General features: G+C 44.8%; 1 protein-coding gene across 6 annotated transcripts in view; it reads left to right on the top strand.

Annotated features, from left to right (window-relative positions):
- Positions 1–13,156, top strand: part of PTPN13 (protein tyrosine phosphatase non-receptor type 13) — a 159,397-nt gene that overhangs the window by 119,561 nt on the left and 26,680 nt on the right. For 4 of the 6 annotated variants that reach the window (XM_077933803.1, XM_077933807.1, XM_077933804.1 and 1 more), the window contains 5 exons: positions 2,604–3,067; positions 5,202–5,345; positions 9,473–9,566; positions 9,999–10,084; positions 11,201–11,363. In XM_077933803.1, coding sequence (XP_077789929.1) covers positions 2,604–3,067; positions 5,202–5,345; positions 9,473–9,566; positions 9,999–10,084; positions 11,201–11,363 — 951 coding nt within the window. The remainder of the gene's footprint in view (positions 1–2,603; positions 3,068–5,201; positions 5,346–9,472; positions 9,567–9,998; positions 10,085–11,200; positions 11,364–13,156) is intronic. The other 2 variants (XM_077933805.1, XM_077933806.1) reach the window with 2 other exon arrangements.

The following is a 13,156-nucleotide window of genomic DNA, read 5'->3' on the forward strand; positions in this document are numbered from 1 at the left end:
TGAGGTAGGTGGGCATGGTTCAGGGAAGACAGCCATGCTGGGCCAAATTTGACCCACTGGCCAGAAATTCCTCACCCCCCTGTCTTAGATAAATAGTTGGTGTAATCTGCAAATTCTGCTTAGTTTTTCTCCTTTCGTACATCTATACACAATAGCTCAACCCAGTTGCAGTTGTTCTTGTTGTTGCAATTAGAAAGTAATTTCCATGTTCCCCTTAAGGCAGGCACTGTTACACAGCAGGTTTTAGCAGGAATTGGCTACACCTTCGGCCACATATCCAGGGGTTCTGCAACACTAAAACTTGCCAATTAATACCCAGCTAGCATAATTTATCATCCGATAAAATTAGCTTGTGGGTGGAAGGAAAGGGACAGCTTTGGAGCATAGTTGCAGATCGCTGGGGGTGGATGGAATTGATAAGCTGACATAGCTCATTAAATCAGGGTTGTTTGTTTGTCTGTCTAAATATTTGTACCCTGCCTTTCAGCCCAGATAGGCCCACAAGGACACTTGCAGCCATTAAAAGCAGACAATAAAATTCCAGAAGCAAAAGTCCAACTTATAAGTAGTAAAAGCAGAGAGCTAGGAGTCAACAAAAGGCTTCGCATGAGGGGAATCCAGACTAAAGGCCTGTTGAAGCAAAAATGTTTTTATAACCTGCTTAAAAGGCCATTAAGGAAAGGGTCAGTGTGGCCTAAAGTTTCCTGACCTGGGTGCCAATTAGGGATGGAGGAGAAATTCAGTTCAGTTTGCATTTAAAAGTGAACTTAACCTGATTCGCAGTTTCCAAAACAACGCACAAACTGAAATTTGACCATACTTCAAAATTCGCACTTCTTGGAATTTTGCAGTGCAGTTCTCCAGCCAAGTAATTTGTACAAAGAAATGCATATACTAAAGTGTGCATCTGAATGCATATATTAGTGAAAATAGCATACCAAAATATTAGGGGAAATTGCTTTGGAAGAAACCACGTGTATTAGGCAAAATTGCTTATAAAAATACAGGAGAAATCCACACAAAAGTGCTGGATCCACACACAGGGGCACTTCAAAAATAAATTCGCAAACTGAAGCAGAAATGTGGAGAATTAAAGCTTAAGACTGAAGAAAACATTAAGAACTGAGAGAAAATGAAATTGACATGGTCATCCGTCCCAGGGCTGATGCTGGGCCCCGAGATCCTCGCATCGGCCATGTTTGGTTGGAGTTCTGTCTTTCATTTGTTCTTGGGCCTGTAAATCCTCTCAGCGTTACCTTTAATGCTGGCAGTTTTGAGTACTGAAAGCTAAAAATGTGAGGTGAAACTGAGGCCCACACAGGCTTTCTGTACCTGCACATTCCATCCTTGGACGAGCCTTCCTTCTTCTCATCCTGATGCGTTGTGGTTCCAACACTTCCTGCATCAAGAATCCATTGCTCCCTGTTATATCTGAAGTGGGATTACCAAAAGCAGAACAGATAATGATCTTAAATCCAGCTTCCAAGCATGATTTAGGATCTTGGTAATCAGATTCTCAGTTCAGATGTAATAGGAAATTGCATAAATAAAATGTATTTTATTTATTATTTATTTGCTTGTTCACTTGAAATTTTATTTCCCACCTTTCACAACACAGTGAAAACATACAATATAGAAAAATTTAAAACTAAATTAAACCTCCAAAACTTAAAATTTAAATCTCCAAAGGAAATAAAACATGAAACATCTGAGAAGCATTCCAGGTGCAAGGGCCTCATGAAATAAGACAGTTTTTTACCAGTTGTCTGAAACTCAGTAGGGTTGGCACGTTTCTGATTTCTTGTGGCCCATGTAGGGCTGAGACGGAAAGAGGGAAGGATTTGGCTGGAGCACCCAGGCTCCAGACCTGAGCATATTTTGGATTATTAAGCTGAGATATGTATGTCTCAACTGACCAGGGTACAGTGGTACCTCTGGATGCGAACGGGATCCATTCCGGAGACCCGTTTGCATCCTGAGTAGAACGCAGCCTGCGCATACGCGGGCCGCGATTCGCCGCTTCTGTGCATGCGCGTGACGTCATTTTGAGCGTCTGCGCATGCACGAGCGGCGAAACCCGGAAGTAACCCGTTCCATTACTTCCAGGTCGCCGCAGAGCGTAACCTGAAAACGCTCAACCTGAAGCATGTTTAACCCAAGGTATGACTGCAATGTAGGTCGCAGGTGGTGCTATGGGTTAAACCACAGAGCCTAGGACTTGCCGATCAGAAGGTCGGCGGTTCGAATCCCCGCAACAGGGTGAGCTCCCGTTGCTCGGTCCCTGCTCCTGCCAACCTAGCAGTTTGAAAGCACGTCAAAGTGCAAGTAGATAAATAGGTACCGCTCCAGCGGGAAGGTAAACGGCGTTTCCGTGTGCTGCTCTGGTTCTCCAGAAGTGGCTTAGTCATGCTGGCCACATGACCTGGAAACTGTACTCCGGCTCCCTCGGCCAGTAAAGCGAGATGAGCGTCGCAACCCTAGAGTCAGTCATAACTGGACCTAATGGTCAGGGGTCCCTTTACCTTTACCTTTACCTTTACCTTTACCACTGTATTAGGTTATTTAAATAATGCTTACTATTGGGAATTTCCCTTTCTCCGTAGCACCATCAAATCTCTTCAGTGGCACAAAGGGGTATTTTAAAAGGCCGCCACTGACACTAGACCATGAGGCAGAGTCGTCTTCAGAGGAACACAACCGGCCGCTGAGCCAGCAGAGGCCTACCTCTGGGAGCTTATCTGGCCTTGGCTCAGGTAAACGGGACGGAAGCCTCAGCTCCCAAGACTCCAGGACCGAGAGCGCCAGCCTGTCCCAGAGCCAAACAAATGGTGGTTTTGGCAACCATATCGGCGACAAGCCGCAGCCGGAATACCAGAATTGCATCGATTCCCAGCTTCCCCTTTCCAAATTCAGTGAAAGAAGCGGAGCATCTTCGGAGGCAAACACAGCAAAGGCCAAAAAGGCTGGGACGGCGGAGACCGTGGAGTATTCTGACCGAGGAGATTCTGACATGGATGAAGCCACTTACTCCAGCAGCCAGGAACCAGCAACAGCGGCCGCCAAAAAGGCATAGTCCATTTCTATACCACTTTGCTTTTCTTTTACCTCCGTCCCATCCACACCATACCTTTAAAGTGCCATGATGGTGCTTTAAACAGCCATGGTTTCCCCCCAAAGAATTCTGGGAACTGGTTTCTTAAGGGGCTGAGAATTGTTAGGAGACCCCTAGTTCCCTCACGGAGCTGCCGGTACCCAGAGTTCCTTGGGAAAGAGGATTAATTGCTCAACCTCTTCAAATGGGAGCTTTGTGAGGAGAGATGGGGTCTCCTAGGAACTCTTAGCTCTCTTAACACTTCCCAGGATTCCTTGGGGCAAGCCACTGTTGTGAAAGTGGTATAAGAGTGCTTTCAATTCATGGTGTGGATGAGGTCTTACTGTAATTACCGGTTTGTTTCGAAATTAAAACAAGGGAGTGAGATGGACTGGGTGGGGATCGGCCACCGTCGCTTCCATTGCTTAACCGCTCTGGCACCTTTTACTAACGCTTTGGGGGCTTATTTTCCCAAGGAGAAATTCCTTGCAAGCGTATATTAGCCTATGTGATCAGCAAAAGATAATACAAGAGCTTGGTTTTGGTTCCAAAAGAACCCTCCGGAAAGCCCATTTCAGCACGCTTGCACTATTTATCATGAGGTTCCCCACTCCGGCAAATCCCCACCTGCCTGGGAAATGGACACTTGAGATGTCTCTGCTTATTGAGGTCTCTCTCTGTTGTGGGTATGAATCATTTTAACAGGGGGGTTGCTGGTAAACAGGACAGCGGCATGCTAAACGCTTTATAGAGGGTTAGATGCTGTTCCAGGTGGTGACGGCAGCCTTATGGGATAATCGTGGCGAATTCAGTAGGCCAAGACATGAGTCATTTACGCAACATTTATTTTCTCTCATTTTACTTCTCCCCCACCCACTTTGACTATTAGCCCTGCTGCAGTCCTATCAGGGTAATTTTCGTTGCCTCTATAAGTCACAGAATTTGTTTACAGGCAAGGATCATTTTTTGTGATGGAGCTATATTCCATTCAGACATGAACACCCAAGGGTGCAAAGTCCATGTGGAGTGGGTGTGGTCTGGGCAAAGTCTTTCTTTGGGCAACATAGAGAATTTCTCCATCCCCAGTGTATGGCGTACCCCAGAGATCTCCTTGATTTATGCCTCCTTCCTAGGCAGCAGAAATAGGAGCTTATTTACATGCGCTGTGGGTTAAACCACAGAGCCTAGGACTTGCTGATCAGAAGGTCGGCGGTTTGAATTCCCGCAGTGGGGTGAGCTACCGTTGCTCAGTCCCTGCTCCTGCCAACCTAGCAGTTCAAATGTATGTCAAAGTACAAGTAGATAAATAGATACCGCTCCGGTGGGAAGGTATACGGTGTTTCCGTGCACTGCTCTGGCTCTCCATGCTGGCCACATGACCCGGAAGCTGTACGCCGGCTCCCTCGGCCAATAAAGCGAGAAAAGCGCCGTAACCCCAGAGTCGGTCATGACTGGACCTAATGGTCAGGGGTCCCTTTACCTTTACCTTTATTTCCCTCTTAGTCTGACCCTGGAATATCCCGCCCCCCTCAGCTCAAGGCAGTTTTCACAAAACACTTTTTTAATCCCATTTTAACATCCTTTATCCTACCCCTCCTGCTCCTTAGCCAAAACCTGCCCACCTGGTGCCTTCTGTGACTGGGTCACATGAGGGTCCTGTAGGTCAGCTGACCGCTTGCTCAGGCACATAATACTTTTATAGATCAGCTGCCCACACATGGCTGCATCACGGCGAGCAATTTTGGCAGTGTATCTGACCCAAGCAATTATTGGCATATTGATTCCTTCATTCTGGGAGATCTGTCGCTGCAGACGCTTTGATCCATAACATCATGAATGTCACCTGAAACACTGCATCAAATGGTAGTTGCATTTGGATATATCTGCTTAGATTTCGAGAGTGCTTCCCTGTTTTTTATTTGCGTTGTGTTTATGCATGTGTAAATATTTATGTACGTGTAATCTCATTTTACCCCCGTTTCAAACCTTTGGCTATCCCTGCTGAATATGTAATACAGTCCTAATCACAAATCACCTCTCTAACAGGGTATACTCTCTCTTTTTTTTGTCTTTTCCTCTCTCTCTGTTTTTTTGTCTGTTTTTTGTAAAGGAGCCTTACTTCATGAATTTGGCCAACTCAATGAATTCTAAAAAGTTTTCTTCACCGCCTCTTAAACCTGGAGATATCTTTGAGGTCGAACTGGCCAAAAATGATAACGGCTTGGGAATAAGTGTCACGGTACTGTTTGACAAGGTTTTTACCTGTTTTCTCTTTTTTCCCTCCACTCCATGCGACCTGTTAAAAATGTATGGTTTACAGGGTAGCAGTGGACCTTAAAGAGGCACTGTCAAGTAGTTAAGCCTGCTGCTAATATTTAACTTCTCTCAGCAACTCTCAAGGCTGAGGTTCTGCATGACATTACATGCAAAGGGGAAGGATTCAGGGCAAGTTCTGCACAGCAAGAGAAACCTGAGTGTTGTGTTTTGTTCGGGGGGAAATGCACACACAGAGTGACTTGGTTCATACATTACAGTAAAGCAAACTCTGTTGTGCATCACATATTGTTGGACTCCAGCCTAAGTTTGGGGGAGCAATTCAACCAAGTTCTCAGTTAAAGGCAAACCTCCCTGTTTTCACTTTCCAAAATGATACAGGAGCGCCATCCTTTGAAATTTGCAGTTCCCCAACTTTTGAACTTTTTTTAAGGGACGCAGGTGGCGCTGTGGGTAAAAGCCTCAGCGCCTAGGGCTTGCCGATCGAAAGGTCGGCGGTTCGAATCCCTGCGGCGGGGTGCGCTCCCGTCGTTCGGTCCCAGCGCCTGCCAACCTAGCAGTTCGAAAGCACCCTCGGGAGCAAGTAGATAAATAGGGACCGCTTACAAGCGGGAAGGTAAACGGCGTTTCCGTGTGCGGCTCTGGCTCGCCAGAGCAGCGATGTCACGCTGGCCACGTGACCTGGAAGTGTCTCCGGACAGCGCTGGCCCCCGGCCTATAGAGTGAGATGGGCGCACAACCCTAGAGTCTGGCAAGACTGGCCCGTACGGGCAGGGGTACCTTTACCTTTACCTTTTTAACTTTTGAAATGCCATGTAATGTGTACAAAAACGCATACACTGGGGTGAAGTGTCCATAAAAACGTGTTTATTAGGGGAAATAACATTTCACATGCATTATTTGAGAGGAAATCGCCTTTCTATTATTATTATTATTATTATTTTAATTATTTAAAGTTTTTTATTTATACAAGAAGAAAAACAAACAAACAAAAAACACAAATACCAAATTATACACAAAATACAAAAATAACCATAGACACATAATATTCTTAGCAAACATCTATTGGTCTTAACACTAAAGACCCAACCTCCCGTCTATTCCATACTTCAAATTCATATTACTTATTGCCAATACACATTCTTTTCATAATTAAACTTATTCTCATTAAATCTAATTTCTTATATCTACCTTACAACTATTACTGAAGTTCCTCGAATGCTGCAACAGAATTTAAACTACTATATTTATTTTTCAGATACTCTTTAAAAACCTCCCATTTAGAAACAAATTCCTGTTTTGGGAAATCGCCTTTCTAAAGCGTATACATTCAGCAAAAAATTATTCCAACATGTATATTAGAAGAAAATCTCACAAAAATAGTGGTGAAAGTTCATGATTTTTTTAAAAAAATGCGAATTTATGTGGACAACTGAATTTAGGATTGGAAAATCAGAAACTGAGAAACACCAAAATTGCCAGATTCTAGGATGATGGGAGTTGCTGTCCAACAACGTCTGGAGGACCACAAGTTTCCCACCCAGCATTATTGCCACATGCTCACGTAGGGCATCTACATTTTATGTATTTCCTGTGTGAAACCCCAGTATTTCCCACAGCACTCATGATGTGCAGGGCTGCCCTAATTCATGCGTAAACTATGACTGAGATCAGAATCGAGTTTCCTAACGTATTACTATGCGTACCATGAATGGAAGCAACAACAACAAAAATGTGTACTTTCCCTGCTTGTATTTATAACACTGCAGAATTGCAGTTGTGACTCTCCTTGTCCCTGCAGAAAGACTGCTGGAAATCAGTGAATTATCTCTCAAGCTTAACTCTTGACTTTGTATGTGGTTCTGTTGTCACTTATTGGCACCTGAGTCGATACAGCCTTCTCACACATCCTCTGAGCTCCCTCTGCTGGTTACGAAGCAGAATACTACCGAATATTTATATTTATGCACAATTTCTCTGAGTTGTAACTCATGGATGCTTTTAAAGTGCTGAGGGAGGTGGCACAGCTATGCCTTCTTTCACCTTATTCTGCCTCCATCCCTTCATTCGCGCAAACCCCCCACTCTGCCTGTTGTATCAAGCAGAATTTTAGTTGCACCCCACCCCAGTAAATTTGGGGAGGGGGCAGGAGGAACAGGGTAGAAGAACCTGCAATTGCATTGACTCTTGACTGCTCAGCATATTGACCATTTCTGCGTTAGAAGCTGGCAGCAGTAACCTCACTTTTTGGCATGCCTTTTCAATTTTATAAGAACGTAAGGTGAGTTCTGTACATGATCATTCGTACTTAATGGGCTGCAACTACTTGACAATGTCACTTTAAAGATAAAACTCCGAAAGCGGGTATACAATGCCGTGTCCTTGTGTTTATTGCTTTTTTGTGGGGGTGTCTGAAAGTGCTTTTTTAATGGCAATCTTCGGTTCACTTTCCAAAGATCAGATTGAAGGATTGCATCTCAGAATTTTGGAAAGCAGTTTGGACAAGGAGAGTTGAGTAAATGCAGATCACTAGAAGAGGTATTTGTGGCTCACCCAAGGAGATCAGCTCAGGCATATTCCCCTAGGCATTTGTCCAAATAATCTAGAGTTCTCATCCTTTTCAAAGTAAATCAGTTTGCCATAAAAATTAAAACACATTTCCTGCTTCCCTGTAACACACTTTAGAGTTGCACAGTATTGTGAGCACGTTGGTTGCAATTTCTAATCTGAAACAGAAAGCAAATGTGTTTTGCTGGCCCTGTACTAAATACTGTCTGCTTGGAATCCTATTAACACCTACATAGGAGTGAACCTACTGAGCACAGAGAGATTTACTTCCAAGTAAGCATACGTAAGGGACGCGGGTGGTGCTCTGGGTTAAACCATAGAGCCTAGGACTTGCCGATCAGAAGGTCAGTGGTTCGAATCCCCGCAACGGGGTGAGCTCCCGTCGTTCGGTCCCAGCTCCTGCCAACCTAGCAGTTCAAAAGCACTTCAAAGTGCAAGCAGATAAATAGGTACCGCTCCAACAGGAAGGTAAACGGTGTTTCCGTGCGCTACTCTGGTTTGCCAGAAGCAGCTTAGTCATGCTGGCCATGTGACCCGGAAGCTGTATGCCGGCTCCCTTGGCCAATAAAGCGAGATGAGCGCTGCAACCCCAGAGTCGGCCACGACTGGACATAATGGTCAGGGGTCCCTTTACCTTTACCAAAGCATATGTAAAATAAACCTGCTAGTTTAAAAGCTTAGGAAGTGGACACTCTTAAGGAAGGAGTAGCCTTTTGCTTAAAGCAGAGATGGAGAACCTGTAGCCCTCCAGTTGTTACTGAGCTACCCCTCCCATCGTCATTGGCCGTGCTGGCTGGGCCAATGGGAGTGGGAGGCCAACAATTCTGAAGAGCCTCAGATCCCTCCGGTTTAGGGATCCATAGACCCCTTCTTGCTCAATAACCACGTTTCTTAAAGTGGACAGGTTCCCCCTCCCCCGATTGTGCTTTCTGCAATGTTGTGCAAAAAGAAATCCAACAATTGAGCTTTTCCCTTTTTGGAGATGCAACAGTGGGGGAAGCTTCACCTGTTAGATTCTTGCCTGTCGTGCCGCAGTTAAAGGCACAGTAAACTTAGCAGGAAATGGTGACCAAACTGCATTTTCAGACATTAGAAGAAACCCACCATCTAGCCTACCGAAGTTTGCTTCCCCCCCCCCCCAAATGAGCTTTCCATAACTCAAGAGGGAGAAGTGCATCTTAGTTTTCCCCTCTCTGTGTCTGTCTATATCTGAATGGCTGGACATGCATGATATACCCTCAGACTCATGCTTTGTTAACCTTCACACATATTCTCAATAGTTCTGTTACCAGAACTTTAAACTAGAATTCTGTACCCAGAAGTAGCCTTGGGAACCATCTCTTTGCTTGCATGGGGCTCAAAAAAGAAAAGAAAAATAATAATTCCTTCTGGGTTTCATTTTCGGCTGCCGCTTGTCCTTGCTGATAGCCTGCATGAGTATGTTCTGGGTTCCTTTAAAGGATTGGGTTGGTGCCTTTGTTTTCGGATATCTGACTTTCCATTAAGGTCGTGACTTTTGTCCAATTTATTAATCTGCAGGGTGGTGTGAACACCAACGTGAGGCATGGAGGCCTGTATGTGAAAGCTGTTATTCCTAAGGGAGCAGCTGAAGCTGATGGTAGAATTCAAAAAGGCAAGTATAATTAACCTTTATTTTCATGTTGGGGTTTGCAGCTTCCTGAATAGCCGGGATTCTTGGAGAATATAAGAAAGGGGGGGCACTTAGCTGGGCCTATCAAGACCCTATCAGCCTCGGTAGCTGTTTAGGACGTCAGTGTACAGAGGCCGCATATTTCTGGAGATCAGATACTGGGGATGGGGATGGCTGGTCAGATTCAGGGACATCTGGCTGCCCACTATTGGAAACAGGACGCTGGTCTTCACGGACCCTTGACCTGACCGAGAAGGTTCTTTTCATGTTTTCGTTCCGCTGGTGTTTTATCCCGCACAAGTCTTTCTCAAATGAATGGCTATTGACTGGAGCTGAGAGAGGAGACTTATTTCGTTGGGTTGTGCTTAGCCTCTGCTTACGGAATTCCTATAACCCTTCGTTGTTGGTTCCTAGGTGACCGTGTGCTTTCTGTCAATGGGGTTACTTTGGAAGGAGCTACCCATAAACAAGCTGTGGAAATCCTGAGGAATACTGGCCAGGTAGGAGGTTTACAGCCTTGTTTCTCTGGGGCCAATTCCTATGTTGCATTTCTAAGTTGCAGGAAGTCCCTGGGAGGAGGAACAACTATTGCTTCTGCCACCATCCACCAAGCCATTCTCAGTCATAGCAGAAGTGGCTTGCTTATTCTGATGGCCGCTGCTCTCCCCCGTGTGGCAAAAGCAGCAGCTGCCAAAGTATTCCCAGGAACCGTGGCTTTTGAAACGTTAGGCTGTGCTGCTGCTATCTTCAAAGATATGGTCAAGTATGTGATGGCTCTTCCAGAACTGTGTGGCAAAGGTCAAGCTAATCCTGGAGCCGTCCACATATTCTGGCTGCTGCTGCAATGCAGGGATACTTGCGTATTTGAGGTTCCATACCCAGTAGTGATGTATGGAAGTGAGAACTGGACCATAAAGAAGGCTGATTGCCGAAGAATTGATGCTTTTGAATCCTGGTGCTGGAGGAGACTCTTGAGGGTCCCATGGACTGCAAGAAGATCAAACGTATCAATTCTGAAGGAAATCAGCCCTGAGTGCTCACTGGAAGGACAGATCCTGAAGCTGAGGCTCCAAGACTTTGGTCACCTCATGAGAAGAGAAGACTCCCTGGAAAAGACCCTAATGTTGGGAAAGATGGAGGGCACAAGGAGAAGGGGATGACAGAGGACAAGATGGTTGGATAGTGTTCTTGAAGCTACCAGCATGAGTTTGACCAAACTGCGGGAGGCAGTAGAAGGCAGGAGGGCCTGGCGTGCTCTGGTCCATGGGGTCACGAAGAGTCGGATATGACTAAACAACAACCGGCAGAGGCAAGACTCAAATGCAAGCATTCATTTCTCAGGAGATTCGCGACGTGAATTGGTTATCCATTCAAGAAAATTATTCACAAATCATTTCATCTGCTGATACCCTCATCCAGGAGCTAGTCAGAAGAGTTGTGTCTTTTCCTGTTTCCTAAAAGGAAACAATGGCGCGGCGACACGCACCTCAGTAGTGGGGAGAGCATTGCACAGGTGTGGAGCCACCACTAAAAAGTCCCTGGTGCTGCATACTTCATCCTGTGCAGGCCTTTTCTTTTATTTCCACGGCTAAGTGGCTATACGCTTGTTCCTACAGGAGGTTCGCCTGGTGTTGGAAAAGGGCCAGCCTCCAGCCGCCAGAGTCCATGCTCCAGTTACGCCACAGTGCACACCTCCAAACCAGCCCAATCACGCCGGGGCCCCAGAGAGACCTGTGAAGAAAATGACGCATGCCAGAGACTACAACTTTGTCACGGACGGTGAGATTCTATCGGAATGCAAAGTGGGCTTGAGCCTAAATGGGTTATTTTTATCTCTAGAATGGCAGGCCAGTGGACCGAGACATAACATGACATTAGAACGACTGCAGTGTCAAGCCCTTTGAGTAGAACTGCCTGATTGATTGATTGATTGATTGATTGTATTTCTATTCCATTTCCAGTCAAATGAATACCAAAGTGGCTTACAAGCAACAAATAAATAACAATAATAGAATATCACAAGTACAGTGTGAATCATGATCATATAATTAACAGATTATCATTAAAACAATTGCCATTTATAAAACACTATTAACAGATCAGTAACAAAAAATAAATAAAAAAGCTAATATCACACTTACAGTGTGAGTCATAGTACAGTGGTACCTTGGTTTTTGAGCGTCTCAGAAGCCGAATGTTTTGGAACCTGGACTTTCAAAACCCGGAAGTAATTGCTTCCATTTTCGAACACGCCTCAGAAGTCAAATGGCTTCTGTATTTTTTAAAAAAAATCTCCATTGGCTTTGCTGACCGCCTTTTGTTCCTCAGTGGTCGAACGTTTCAGAAGTCGCACAGTCTTCCAGAACGGATTACGTTTGACAGCCAAAGTACCACTGTTTATGATTAACAAATCACTATGGCATTTAGAATCAATATTAACAAAATAACTTAAAAAATCAACTAAACACTATTAAATTTACACACACACACACACACACACTCCCCTTCTTCCAATGACTCATAATCTTTCACTCTATTCAGTTCATTAAAATAATAGTGGCCCTACAGGGCTGGTCCATGAGCTCAATTAAACTATTTGGACGAAACAGTAATGACCATAATTATTATTAGCCCGCTTCTCCTTCAAGCAAGAATCATCGCTTACTTGCTTACCTAACCTACCTGTTCTCTGTTTTCATCACTTCCAGTTCTCCTTTCCCCCCCCCCTTCCTATGCCCCCATTTGCACTGTACTTTTAAAGCACTATGACACCACTTTAAACAGTCTTGCCTTCCCCCAAAGAATCTTGGGAACTCAATAATAATAATAATAATAATAATAATAATAATAATAATAATTTATTATTTATACTCCACCCATCTGGCTGGGTTTCCCCAGCCACTCTGAGTAGCTCCCAACAGAATATTAAAAACACGATAAAACATCAAATATTAAAAACTTCCCTAAGCAGGGCTGCCTTCAGGTGTCTTCTAAAAGTCAGATAGTTGTTTATTTCCTTGACATCTGGTGGGAGGGCGTTCCAGAGGGCGGGTGCCACTACTGAGAAGGCCCTCTGCCTGGTTCCCTGTAACTTGGCTTCTCGCAGTGAGGGAACCACCAGAAGGCCCTTGGAGCTGGACCTCAGTGTCCGGGCTGAACGATGGGGGTTAAGGGTTTGTTAAGGGTGCTGAGAGTTCTTAGGAGGCCCTTGTTTCCCTCACAGATCTACAATTCTCAAGAGTTCCCTGGGAAGGATTGCTTGTTAAAGCACATTGTAGCTCTGTGGGGGAGATGGAGGACTTCTTAACAACTCTCATCAACCTTTACAGACTTTCCAGTTGTCATTACTGATGTTCATTTCAGTTTTCCTGCTTGAGGCTTTGTTGCCATTGGAAGTCAACCAGGCCCCTCGTGTGAAGAAAAGAATTCCTATCTATTAGTGTGTTTATTCATATCCTGGGTTGTTCGGTTTGGTTTTTCGTTATCACTTGCCCTATGTTCCAGTGGAATTAAATTATGAAGGTTTGTATTTGTACCATTTCTCCCAGATTCAGTTATTGTTCACGTTTGAC

The sequence above is a fragment of the Podarcis muralis genome, chromosome 9 (assembly GCF_964188315.1).
Source record: "Podarcis muralis chromosome 9, rPodMur119.hap1.1, whole genome shotgun sequence".
NCBI lineage: Eukaryota > Metazoa > Chordata > Lepidosauria > Squamata > Lacertidae > Podarcis > Podarcis muralis.